Source organism: Ranitomeya variabilis, chromosome 4, assembly GCF_051348905.1.
Source record: "Ranitomeya variabilis isolate aRanVar5 chromosome 4, aRanVar5.hap1, whole genome shotgun sequence".
NCBI classification, from domain to species: Eukaryota; Metazoa; Chordata; class Amphibia; order Anura; family Dendrobatidae; genus Ranitomeya; species Ranitomeya variabilis.
The window spans coordinates 194,150,670-194,164,510 of record NC_135235.1 but is presented as its reverse complement, the minus strand read 5'-3'; the positions used below and the strand labels follow the sequence as shown (position 1 = coordinate 194,164,510).

The 13,841-nt window shown below is 45.3% G+C and overlaps 1 protein-coding gene across 3 annotated transcripts in view; it reads left to right on the top strand.

The window, feature by feature from the left end:
* Window positions 1-13,841, top strand: part of LOC143770172 (BAR/IMD domain-containing adapter protein 2-like) — a 113,313-nt gene that overhangs the window by 77,392 nt on the left and 22,080 nt on the right. For all 3 annotated transcript variants that reach the window (XM_077259516.1, XM_077259518.1, XM_077259517.1), the window contains 2 exons: window positions 10,857-11,009; window positions 11,951-12,160. In XM_077259516.1, the coding sequence (XP_077115631.1) occupies window positions 10,857-11,009; window positions 11,951-12,160 (363 nt within the window). The remainder of the gene's footprint in view (window positions 1-10,856; window positions 11,010-11,950; window positions 12,161-13,841) is intronic.

Sequence of the window (13,841 nt, the reverse complement as noted above, 5' to 3'; positions counted from 1 at the left end):
CTCCCGACCAGAGAGGGACAGTTGCATAGAAAGACATGCTGTCACACTCGGGTTGGGAGGGCTCGTCCGAGCAATACAACCATCTGTCTCTTCCCTTAAACATACAGTAGAAGGTTATCACCAGGTTTTCTACAGACCCTAAATTAAATGTTGCTACTCATTCTTCCCCATTTAACGCCTCATTTTTTTTTACTACCGTTCTTGAAAGTGTCAGTCTTCATTGTATTTTTGGGATTGTAGATGACAAGAATTCTTGGGATGAACAGTTGTAGATATCCTTCTTGGAAAAGAGAATACGATCTGGTTAACATCTGTAGAGATTGTAGTATCTGGAACAGATCTTCAGAAATAAAGGGTGGTAAAGACTGTAATATGCAGGTGGAAGTTTTCCATGAACTTTAGCTGGTTTGGATGTGTAGAATAAATCTGTAATTATATCTATCATGTATATATAATTATCACTTGGAGCTCTGTGACCTGACAACATAGCCGCCATGTGAGATCATCTGTAGTAGACAGAAGTGAAGGGGGATGTTGCAGCTATGGTTTCCATCAGCTTATGTTGATATGTCTTGTCATCATGCATGCTCCTATTGAGTCCAGTTCCTATGAGATCACTGACAACTTTAACGATCCATTTAGTGATACGCATTCTGGGCTCGGGCATTGCATGTTTATCATCAACATTTTGGATGCGGAACTGTGCAGCTGAACACTGACCTCCGGGTTACCCCTTGTACAGGATCCTGTGCACTGTGATGTGTTGTGATCTGAATACATATTCAAGTCTAATCTGCTTCTGGGAAGGGTGTTGTGACTATCACTATGGCCACCATTAGAGGCCCCCATAAAAGTTCTCACCCAGGTTTCCTGGACTCTTGCATTAGTTATTAGTGATTCATTCCTAATACTTGAGGTTACAGTACAAGTAAGATTCACGATTTTAGAAAAGCTTCATGACAACTTGATTGGTTTATGGTGGACATCAGGGGTGGAAATAGTATTGGTGCAACCTGGGCAGCCACACAGGGGCCAGAGAGGTAAGGGGGTCATTTCCAGAGCAGGTGAAATTGTGCATCATGATGAGCTTTTGGACTGTTCTTTCACAGGGGTTCTTTTCTGTCTGTGTCCGCTGCCGGTGAACATACCAGGTAGAAGAGACAATAAGAGGATCTGCCATCTTGGACCTAATTCTTACCAACAGTGAGGAAATGGTTGAAGAAGTAAAGGTGGCTGGAAATTTAGGAAGCAGCGATCATGCTATCCTTGAATTTTGGATTACAAGAGGAGGAAGACCAGCGACGACTCAGACTTTAAGGTTGGACTACAGAAAGGCAGATTTTAATGGACTCAGAAAGAGGGTAGGAAAGGTCCAATGGCTGGATGGTCTAAAGCACAGAAATGTCCAAGAAGGATGGGAGATTTTGCTAAATGAAATTTTCACAGCACAATCGGTAACAATCCTGAAAAGAAGGAAGAATTGGAAGCATTTCAAGAGACCAGTGTGGATGACCACAGATTTTAAACACTTGTTAAAAAGAAAAAGAAAAGAAAAAAAGAAGTGTATATTAAATGGAAGGAAGGGGCTTATCTAAAGAAGAATATAATGCTGTTTAATTTAAATGAATTTAAATCTCCTGGTCTGGATGAATTATATCCTAGGGTACTGAAAGACATAGCAGAGGAAACTGCAGAACCACTAGCCAGAAACGTTAAAAAATCCTGGAGAACAGAGAAGTCCCAGAAGATTGGAGAAGGGCAAATGTTGTCCCTATCTTCAAAAAAGATGGAGCCAGGAAATTACTGCCGATCCTTTTGTCTTCTGCAAGATAAGCAACCATCAGAAATGTCTGGAAGTGGCTCTTTCACAGAGATCACAGGAGCTCTTGTCAGACCCATATTGACGAGTACAACCGAAAGTCTAATGTGTATGGAGCCCCGGATTCTAACCCAACAAATGATGTCAGGGAAGATAAGGATCCACAATGTCCAATTTAGGACGGCGTCTCTCTTATGGAGAACTGGGTGAAATAGCTACCAGATGACCAACCGGTTGAACAATCTAAAGTCTATGGGGGTCTTGAGAATCTCAAAAGGTTTAGTCAGCTGATAACATCATCATCCTCTGTATCAATTATTTCTTCTTATAAGAAAGGGATTTTATAAGCCATGACCGAAATGTTGACTAAAAAGAAGAGAATTCAAAGATACTATTTATCCTTGGCCCAGGTCTCAGCTGGAATGCATGAAGAAATGGAGGATAATTGAACCTAGTGGTATCGTCAACACAAATTAATAGTGCTTTACTTCATTATCCGGCTCAGGCCTTTGATTTTGTGTGTGCCTGGTCCTTTTTGCCTCACTCTTCATTCATTTTTCATTAGCATGTCAGCTGTGTAAGGGGGCTGTAGGGAGGAACAACATTTGGCTCCAGTGATTTAGAAAGGCCTGGCCATTATCTCTGCATCCCCTTTGTAAACAGGGTTGTCATGGGAACCATTACTTTTGGATCATGGCTTGCCTACTTGGGGCCGGGTTTTGTAGAAGAGCGGTCTGAGGGGGAAGTGAACTGGGGAGGGAAGATGAGACTGGTGCTGGAGGCAGAGAAGAGGGAGGGGGCAATGAATAGTTACTGTTTCTTAAAAAGAATGTAAGGATGCCCCCACCTCTACCCCAGCTTAATGATTTGGTGCCATCCTGTTTATTGAATCACAGATCAGGAGGCCAGAGACCTCATTGTAACCCTTTCTCTGTCAAATTGTCCCTCATGCTGGGGAATGCTGTATTAGATCCTGCTCCAGTCTACTGGAGGCCTTAAAGACATCTTCTGACTCAGCAAGGCCTCTTCTCATCTTCTGAAATATTTAGTAAAGTTCAAAATGGCTGTGACAAATTGTTATGAGAGCTACCAGATAGCAGGCCACCAGATGCTCAAGTATGCTTAGTCAGGGGTTCTGGTTAATAAGCCATTGTCCAGAATGTTATCACTATGGAAGCTAAACAATCTGTGGTTTGTCTTCCATGCTGACACTTTGACATCCTTATCAGTGACTGGTGAATTTTGTTTTTGGAGCTAAATGATGTAAAGCCTAAAATTCCATCAACGAAACTGTTCACTATTTTCACCTATTCCTTTCCTTTTTTTTTTTTGCTTTTTTATCTACATTTTGTCCGAGTCTAGCATCTATGGAATGTACAATATATATGGTATTAAATGAGGTACTAGAATTAAAATTTCAGGTAATTATTTTGAGCTATTTGTTCCTAAATTTAAAAATCTGTATAAATTGATTGATCCTTTTGTTGATCACTTAAAAAAAAAATCTTAAGGTCACCTTAGTTCATCCATTTTACATGGTGTTTTGTTTCAAGCATTTTTTATGTGTTTTTTTATTTTGTTACATTTTGTAGTTGCTTTTTTCTAGCATTTTAAACATTCTCTGTGAAAATATTGTTAAAAGGTTTACAGTAACATCTAGTTGTGGTGCTTCTTATCTAAAAAATGCCATGAAAAATTGCAGCAAAACTGTGTGATTTCAGCAATAAAGAAGCTCTCCTCCCATCTACGTTTTTATCCTTTTAATATATCATAATATAATCATTCTCGGCTGCACAGTGCTGTATAATAATAATAATAATAATAATAATTTTATTTATATAGCGCCAACATATTCCGCAGCGCTTTACAACTTATAGAGGGGACTTATACAGACAACAGACATTACAGCATAACAGAAATCACAGTTCAAAACAGATACCAGGAGGAATGAGGGCCCTGCTGCTCGCAAGCTTACAATCTATGAGGAAATGGGGAGACACAAGAGGTGGATGGTAACAATTGCTTTAGTTATTTGGACCAGCCATAGTGTAAGGCTCGGGTGTTCATGTAAAGCTGCATGAACCAGTTAACTGCCTAAGTATGTAGCAGTACAGACACAGAGGCTATTAACTGCATAAAGTGTATGAGAACATGATGGAGGAACGTGATTATGTTGTTGTTTTTTATTAATAGGCCACACAGGGATAATTAGGTTAATGCGTTGAGGCGGTAGGCCAATCTGAACAAATGAGTTTTTAGTGCACGCTTAAAACTGTGGGGATTGGGGATTAATTGTATTAACCTAGGTAGTGCATTCCAAAGAATCGGCGCCGCACGTGTAAAGTCTTGGAGACGGGAGTGGGAGGTTCTGATTATTGAGGATGCTAACCTGAGGTCATTAGCAGAGCGGAGGGCACGGGTAGGTTGGTAGACTGAGACCAGAGAGGAGATGTAGGGTGGTGCTGAGCCATGGAGTGCTTTGTGGATGAGGGTAGTAGTTTTGTACTGGATTCTGGATTGGATGGGTAGCCAGTGTAATGACTGGCACAAGGTAGAGGCATCGGTGTAACGGTTGGCGAGGAATATGATCCTGGCAGCAGCATTCAGGACAGATTGGAGCGGGGAGAGTCTGGTAAAAGGTAGGCCAATTAGTAGAGAGTTACAATAGTCCAGACGAGAATGAATAAGTGAGACAGTAAGAGTTTTTGCAGAGTCGAAAGTAAGAAAAGGGCGAATTCTGGAAATGTTTTTGAGATGCAGATAAGAAGAGCGAGCCAGTGATCGGATGTGGGGGGTGAATGAAAGCTCGGAATCAAGGATGACTCCAAGGCAGCGGGCATGTTGCTTTGGAGTAATGGTGGAACCGCACACAGAGATGGCAATGTCGGGCAAAGGTAGGTTTGTAGAGGGAGAGAACACGAGGAGTTCAGTTTTTGACAGGTTCAGTTTCAGATAGAGGGAGGACATGATGTTAGAGACAGCGGTAAGACAATCACTGGTGTTTTCTAAAAAGGTCGGCGTGATAACAGGAGAAGAGGTATATAATTGGGTGTCGTCAGCATAGAGATGGTACTGGAAACCAAATCTACTGATTGTTTGTCCAATAGGGGCAGTATACAAAGAAAAGAGGAGGGGGCCTAGGACTGATCCTTGAGGAACCCCAACAGTAAGGGGAAGGTGAGAGGAGGAGGAACCAGCAAAACAAACAGTGAAGGATCGGCCAGAGAGATAGGAGGAGAACCAAGAGAGAACGGTGTCCTTGAGGCCGATGGAGCGGAGCATAGTGAGGAGGAGCTGATGATCCACAGTGTCGAATGCTGCGGAGAGATCCAAGAGAATTAGCATGGAATAGTGACCATTAGATTTAGCTGTTAGTAGGTCATTAGAGACTTTAGTGAGGGCAGTTTCAGTAGAGTGTAAAGAGCGGAAACCAGATTGAAGAGGGTCGAGAAGAGAATTATCTGAGAGATAGCGGGTAAGACGGGAGTGGACCAGGCGTTCCAGGAGTTTAGAGATGAAGGGAAGATTAGAGACAGGTCTATAATTAGCGGCACAATTTTAATATATAATATAATACGATGATTATGATGATTACATCATATTTTACAGCACTGTGCTGCCGAGAATGATTCTTTTACATGCAAGGATATAGGGGCCACCTTCAAGTGCTAAGACTCTGTAAAGGGTCGAAATTGAATTTTAGGATTGCTGCTTCCAATAGGTGGCCCTAGAGTTCCAGTCCTCCAAAAGGCTTTTTTCCTATGGGTGCATTGCATGGCCTATCTCCTCATGCCAACTTGGTGCTCTCCAAAAGGAGAAACTTTATCTCTTAGACCGACCAAAACTGATGACGAGGTACTTAGTTAACATTTTGAACAAAATGTATGAAGTCACTGCCATGTCATGGGCAACCTTTTTGTGGATCCTTAACTTGTCAGGCTCAGCCCCGTATGGTGATCACCACCACAGCGCACCAATAGGGGGACCGACCTAGATGCCCCTCAACCCATATGCAGCGCCCCAGAGTCCTGGTCGTTGCAGTAGCATGGTTCAGCCACTAAGGGGGGCCATGCTGCGTTCGATGGCACGGAAGGAGTTCTCTGAGCAGGTATCACAGTCACCAAGACATTTCACAGCTGGGCCTCCGGGGGGAGCTAAGGGTGCTATTCATTAGGCCACTCCCCACCATAGTGGGTAAACTGGGGGTCAGGCAGAAAGTTAGAGAGAACGCTGACGGGATTGAACGGAGCAACACCTGGTGGCAGAGGGTGTTGTGAAGGGAGAGACTGTAGGGTCTCTGCCAGGGGTGGGATCCTGGCAGAGGCTTGGCATGGAAAGAACGTAAAGGGACCGTGCCTGCTCAGCATAGCGGCGGTGCCCAAGGAAGGACTAAGAAGCGAGATAGATTGTGCTGAGTGAGAAACGAAATCAAGCGAAAGGAGAGACCAGTGAGGGTTGTGCTGAAAGAGGCAGCACCTTACTGAGGCGCACTACCGGTGGCCGGAACGCCGAGGAGGTAAAGAGTTTCAAGCCATACCTCAGACCTACGGCAGGGCAGTTAGCTTGAGGCGGACTGTCTCACGCATCACCCAGGAAGGCAAAGGGGGGTACCAACAGGAGAGGGGCGCAGATAGAGTCCCGGAAGGTCTCCGAGCCTCCCCGTCATACGGGTGCGTTCCTACCATAGTATCTGGAGGGACGAGAAAGATCATTGCGAATTAAGTTGTTGTGAGGGAACACGAGAAACAGACACAACAGTTGTGGGGTACTTTCCGTAAGCACAGCAGGGAAGGACTGCAACACACAGCGCTAGAAGGAAGGCACCGATTTCCACCTGCAAGGAGAGCTCTGGAAGTGCCATTGGACCGGCCGGACTTGCGCAGCCTGGTGAGCCGTATTCCGGACTGAGGACCCAGAGAGCTTCAGTAAAGAGGTAAAGAGACTGCAACCTGGTGTCCTCGTTATTTACCGCGACCTGCACCCCACAACTGCACCGCTACAACATCACTTATTGCACCGGACGTCCCCCACTGACAGACAGGGCCACGGACCGGGTCTAGCCACCGTGACAACCCCAGGACTGAGACCTAGAGGCCCGGCTCCGGGTACCCCTCGGCCCTGCGGCGGTGTGGGGGCGCTCCAATTTGGCATCACGAACAGGATCTACTTAAGCCTGAAGAATCAGGTCATGTGTGCCTAGAGACTGTGATTTACTGTGCTTGAACTGTGCTTTATTACGAGGACTGTGTGTTGCCACTTGCCGCCAGAAGTTCCCGCCAAAACCGCCGCCATTACAGCGCTAAGGAGAGCGCAGGAGAAGAAGAAGGGCGTGGAAGTGGGCGTGAACAAGCTGAAGAGCGCGAAAGACAATGGCCGCCCAGTCTAAATATCTCGGCCCCTTGAGGACGTGTCCGTCAGCAGCCGAGATCCGCCTCCTGATCCTTAATGGTGGGCAGAGACAACGAAAACGAAACCGCCCACGAAGGAGAGAGCGGGAAAAGGACCAGGAAGAAGAAGTGAGCGACATGGAGGACGCCATGGCGAGCCGACCGGAGCCGGAGCGTGGGGTCGGAGCAGAGGACTCCCCCAGCCACCCGGAGGGGCACCGCAACCAGGCCTCCACCGCTGATGCTGAATTCCTGCAGGCCGGGTGGAAGAAGGCCATCATCGGGAGCCTCACCGGACATCTGTCGGCAGCCTCATCTGGTCCGGAGCAGGGAAGAAGTCCCAGCGCCCCGAAGCTGGAAGGCAAGGCCCTGCCGGAAAGGGGTATGCTGCAAGCAGAGATGACAATGTCGCAGCACAAGGTCCTGCAACCAGCGTTCCAGACCCCAGCGGAGGCAGAGCAGACCGGCACCGGAGGAACCGCATCTGAAGCAGGTAGGAAGAGCCACCCTGCCCTGACGACCGACACCATTCCAGTGACTGATCTTGCAGCAGCCGTTACCTCTGCTGCAGCAGATGCCCATACTCAAGCTGCGCAGACCTCCATCGCTGCGCATGATTTAATCGTACATGAAAGACGGATTAACGGCGTTTGTCCAGCACTGGGTGTAACCCTGGACCTCACTTTTCCCAGGCCAAGAGGGGTAAAGTGCCAGGTGCAGCCCTGGAAGCCGTCCAACTAAACCTCGGAAACCTGAGACTGTAAATAGTTAACTGTTTATTTCCTTGCTGTTTTGCTGCTAAAACCCGTCCTGGGTTAACTCTTAAAGGGATCCCTTTGTTTACCCGGGATCCCTATTGCTTTTTATTTTTGCTTTCACTTTCATTTTTGCTTTTTGTTCCACAATGTTATAAAAACTGCTGAATCATGGACTGTGCATGATTCGAACTTTCTTTTGTAAATAGTTTGCACCTTCTTAAAGGTGCTCCCTACTGGTTTTAGCCAAAGACACTTTGCGAAGATATTTGCCCTATTGGTTTGAGCCAAAGACACTTTGTGAAGATACCTTTCCTACCGGTTCTAGTTAAAGACACTTTGCGAAGATACCATACCGGAACCTTTGCATGGACTGGTAGACTGAGAGAACGAGCTACCTCAGAGAGACTTGGTCCCCTCTTAAAGGGGATGTGAAGAATTGAACTTGAGAGAGATACTGTTGCAGAACAGTAAAGCTATAATGATGCTTGAAAAGAATGTAACTGTTTTCCATGAAAAGTTAAATGTGTTCAATTTGTTTGAAATGTGAAACCTGAATAATGTCTTGCAGAAAGAAAAGATGCAGAGAGCCCGTAGGGGTAGAGATGGAGGTCTGCATAGTTGAAAGTAAGAGAAGTAATAATGAGGGTGAGGATAGAAGGTAAACCCTGCGTCCCCATTGAAAAGTTACTTTGTTACTAAGGACAGAGAGTGAACCCGTAGGGGTTAGAGAGTGAGTCCTTAAAGGGGCCGAGTAGAGCTGGCTCAGAGTTCTTCAACCGAAAGGAATGTTATGTCTATACTGTGTATAGTAGCGAAAGGCAGTAGGCCCTGGCTGAACAGGGCGGTCCTGTAGAAGAAAGGAGAGGCAGTAGGTCTGGTGCCGTAGGGACAGGCGGTCCTGCAGGTTCACAAGAAGGAGAATGTAAAGTTGAAATGCCTTATAATGTGATTATAAGAAGGCCTTTGATAGACTAAGAGTGTGAGTTTCTTAAAGGCAATGTTAAGTTATTATTTCAAAAATTGCACTAAATAGAATACCCGGTTGGGTAACAGAAGTTATTTATACTCTGTAAATTATAAGGTTAATTATGTTTGTAACGTTACAAGTGTCCTCACCTCCCATAAAGGGAAGCCTACTTAAGTATACTTATTGTTATTTGCACTCAACAAAATTGTATGTCTTTTTGCTAACCTGTATTGTTGTTTTTCTTCCCAGTCCCGGAGTACTGTGTTTAACCAGGGGGGAGTGCAGTGCCCCAGAGTCCTGGTCGTTGCAGTAGCATGGTTCAGCCACTAAGGGGGGCCATGCTGCGTTCGATGGCACGGAAGGAGTTCTCTGAGCAGGTATCACAGTCACCAAGACATTTCACAGCTGGGCCTCCGGGGGGAGCTAAGGGTGCTATTCATTAGGCCACTCCCCACCATAGTGGGTAAACTGGGGGTCAGGCAGAAAGTTAGAGAGAACGCTGACGGGATTGAACGGAGCAACACCTGGTGGCAGAGGGTGTTGTGAAGGGAGAGACTGTAGGGTCTCTGCCAGGGGTGGGATCCTGGCAGAGGCTTGGCATGGAAAGAACGTAAAGGGACCGTGCCTGCTCAGCATAGCGGCGGTGCCCAAGGAAGGACTAAGAAGCGAGATAGATTGTGCTGAGTGAGAAACGAAATCAAGCGAAAGGAGAGACCAGTGAGGGTTGTGCTGAAAGAGGCAGCACCTTACTGAGGCGCACTACCGGTGGCCGGAACGCCGAGGAGGTAAAGAGTTTCAAGCCATACCTCAGACCTACGGCAGGGCAGTTAGCTTGAGGCGGACTGTCTCACGCATCACCCAGGAAGGCAAAGGGGGGTACCAACAGGAGAGGGGCGCAGATAGAGTCCCGGAAGATCTCCGAGCCTCCCCGTCATACGGGTGCGTTCCTACCATAGTATCTGGAGGGACGAGAAAGATCATTGCGAATTAAGTTGTTGTGAGGGAACACGAGAAACAGACACAACAGTTGTGGGGTACTTTCCGTAAGCACAGCAGGGAAGGACTGCAACACACAGCGCTAGAAGGAAGGCACCGATTTCCACCTGCAAGGAGAGCTCTGGAAGTGCCATTGGACCGGCCGGACTTGCGCAGCCTGGTGAGCCGTATTCCGGACTGAGGACCCAGAGAGCTTCAGTAAAGAGGTAAAGAGACTGCAACCTGGTGTCCTCGTTATTTACCGCGACCTGCACCCCACAACTGCACCGCTACAACATCACTTATTGCACCGGACGTCCCCCACTGACAGACAGGGCCACGGACCGGGTCTAGCCACCGTGACAACCCCAGGACTGAGACCTAGAGGCCCGGCTCCGGGTACCCCTCGGCCCTGCGGCGGTGTGGGGGCGCTCCACATACAGCAGGGAAAAGCCCCCACGGCTCCAGTTCATACCACTCCACACCACAGCAACAGCAAACTAACAGGAGAATAAAATAGCAGGTCCACCTATTTTGCGCTCAGCTTTTTAACTAAGAACACGTGGAAGGTGAGGTTTTTTTTAATTTATACACTTGGTTTTGCTGTGTGGCGGCCATTGTTGGTGTGGTGCTGCGCATTTGGAGTCACATGTTCTAAAGCCATGGGGGATTTGCAGATGAGTGCTGGTGGGGCACCTGAGTCTCTTGGGCATGGTGTCGTGAGGGCGGTGATTGTTGCACCTTCAAGGGTACGTCTTCCACTAAGAAGTTCACCATGATGAGGCCACTCCAAGTCTTTTTTGCTACAATTATACCTTTACAAATTGTGTGCCGAGACCAAAGCAAAAGTTCTCTGTTCGCCATAAGCGGGTTGTGCTACGGACATTACTCCGACATTTTTACAGCATTATAAACTGATTATATAAATACTTTGCATAAATGTTTTGCAGTACGTGGAGATCATGAGCACCAAACAGTGTGAGCTGGACAAGTTTGTGGCAGAAGGTTATAAAGCGGCCCTCACAGAAGAACGGAGAAGATACTCTTTCCTGGTGGACCGTCAATGTGCTGTATCTAAGCACTTCAGTAGCTACCACAGCAAGGTACAGAACCAGTGCATGAAAAAGATATCTGCTCTCATCCATGTAACAAATACAAATATCAAACCAGTCAAGGCCAGGATCACTGCCTTACTTTTCAGTGTTAACCTTCAAAATGTGACGTTGAAGGATGTCTCCGATATATGCAACTTTGTACAGAAAATCCTGCATAATTCAGTATGCCATGTTTTCTTCTATGCATACAGACTACTCTTCTCAATATTAACTCTTACTGTCCAAGTGTATGTCAAAAGGACAACCTTTACACATACATTTAACTTAAAGGAATTGTCCACTTTCAGACAATGTTCATCCTTTGCTGTAGTTTGGTAAAAAAATATCGAACTGCACTGTAATCACTTTTCCTGAGGGTCCGCCATAGCTGCCAGTATCTGGCATTGGCAGCCACGCCAATGGGGAATGATACCACTGTTTGAAACTTTTTCTTGATAGAGTTGCTGCTTAACTAATTGGATACGTATTGGCTTTTTCATGGTGGGGAGGTAGGTGATACGGGGCCCTATTTATGAGGTAGTTGTGGGACCCTATCGTAGATTTATAGAATATAAAGTCATAAAAGTCTGAGCAAAAAATCTCTGAAGATAAATAGTGAAACCTTTCTGTAAAATTAACTCTTTGTGAAGACCACCTTCTTATCCAGGCCAACTCCTAGAAAACCATTCAGAGTAGTGTATGGACTCAATAGAAAGTCTATGAGCCCGTACACTGTCCATGCAGGAGAGTTTGTATAGGTCTTAAGCTTTTTGAAAAGTTGGGTATTTTGTAAGTTTAGTAGGTGGGATGAGTACAGTTGGTTGGGGTAAGGAGTTCTAGAGTAGGAGGCCTACACAGAAGAAGTCTTGGAGATACTTAACTTGTTATTTTCCTTCCATTGAATAATGCTGACTATTGGGATTTTTCTCATTTTCATGATATTTTAAAAGGTGAAGGAGTTGTTAAGTGCCAAGCTCCCATCCTGGCAGCAGTCATGTACTCAACCCACTAAACTTCCTGAACGTGCCCTGATGCTTGTGAAACAAACAGCTAATGCTTCTACTGAGCCGGTCATCTCAGATCCAGTGCCAAGCACAAAACCCCTGGACGTTCCTCCTGAACTCGCACCCCTTCTCGGGGGAGGACTGTCCATGAATCATGTAAGTGTCTTCCAAATTGCATTCTGCATAGCTGTGGATTATCTGACCTCTGGAAGACCTTGAAATCTAATTAATAGACGTAAAGGCAAATGCTATTCAAATAAATGTGGTCTTATTAAGAGGAAGGGGGCACATAGCTCTACGCCGGATAATTATGCTCTCGGGACAAGTGGATGCTGTCAGGGCATTTATTATATTGTTTGTATTTTTGGGGGCAGCGAATTAGTGGTGGTTTGAATTAGGGGAAACAGTATTCCTGTAGTGGAAGAAAACCAAATATTCTACTCCACTTGGGCCAGTTCAGGGTGTGGGTTAGGTCTGAGATGTCACTTTAAATAAGTTTATTTAGGGCTCATCCAGTAGACCATATATTATGAGTACTGTCTTTCATTTTGATAGATAGCGCTCGTCCGGAAGTTATGAAATGAGGCTGTGCATACAACCAATTTTTTTCCTCTGACTGAGTGGTCTGAAGAAAAAAATCGAAGCATGCACAATTTGCCTCCTATTATCGGATCTCACTCAAGTCTATGGGTCCGTGGAAAACATTGAACCGCACTCAGATGACATCTGATTTTCACGAGCAGACTGAATGAAGAAGTTGGAGATTTTTTTTTTCTCTTCTCCACATCCAAGAAAATCGGTCGGTCTTGTGACCCTAGCCTTAGACTAAGCATCCAGTCCGAGGAACAGGCAGTGTCAAAGCCTGTAGGAGCCTTCATCATCATGAGGAATGGTTTGGGCACTGCTATGTTTGAGGTCTCCGGCTAGAGGCTCAGAGCCTGTATTAGTGAGGGACATTGTAATGTATAGTTAGAAGCTGGGTTTATATTTGCCCTGTTGATACACTGGTGTTGCTGTGAATATAGATAATAAGGCTGCTTCTAGTTTTGAACCAAAACTATAATGTTGGAATTAAATTTCATCTTGGGCCAACCCAGAAGATGGCGATCCATTGAGCTAATTTGGCCAAAAGTTGTCATCTTCCATTGCAAAATGTCTCATTGCGATGGATATATTTTTTCTTTTTTGTTCCACAATAAAGCAGAACATGTTCAGTATTTGCCATGGATTTACTGGTTTTACTAAAATGTTTCAACATTTGTCTTTCGACGGCCAATTATTTAAAGGGGTTGTGTACTACTTGGACAATGCCTTCTCAATTACAATTTTCTCCAGCGTAAAATAAAAAAATCTTATACTAACCTGCGGTGCTGGTGCCAAACCAGTGACATCAGTGCCAGGGCTCACCTGCTTCTAACAGCAGTGATCGGAGTTAGCTCCAAATGCCGCTGTTTAACTACTTAAATGCTGATTTCAATCTATGTGATGCAGTGCCAGCGAAATGACATGATCGTGGGGTGCCCATGGGTGTCATCACAACCAGGGGCCTCCTGATGTACTCAAGTATTGCGGTATATATTTTTTAACCATCAAACTTTCTAGTTCCCTAGGGACACAAAGAAAATAACTGAAAATTAAAATAAAATGTTTAAAAGTTGAATCACTCTGCATTTTTCAAATCGAAAATAAAGAAATAAAAAAGTAAAAGAATAAATATATTTGGTATTTCCATGTCCGTAGAACTCCAGTCTACACAAATGTAAACTCAATTATTAAGCTGTACGTAAAAAAGTGTAAAGAAAAAAATTGGAACATCAGAACTGCCATTTTCTGGTCA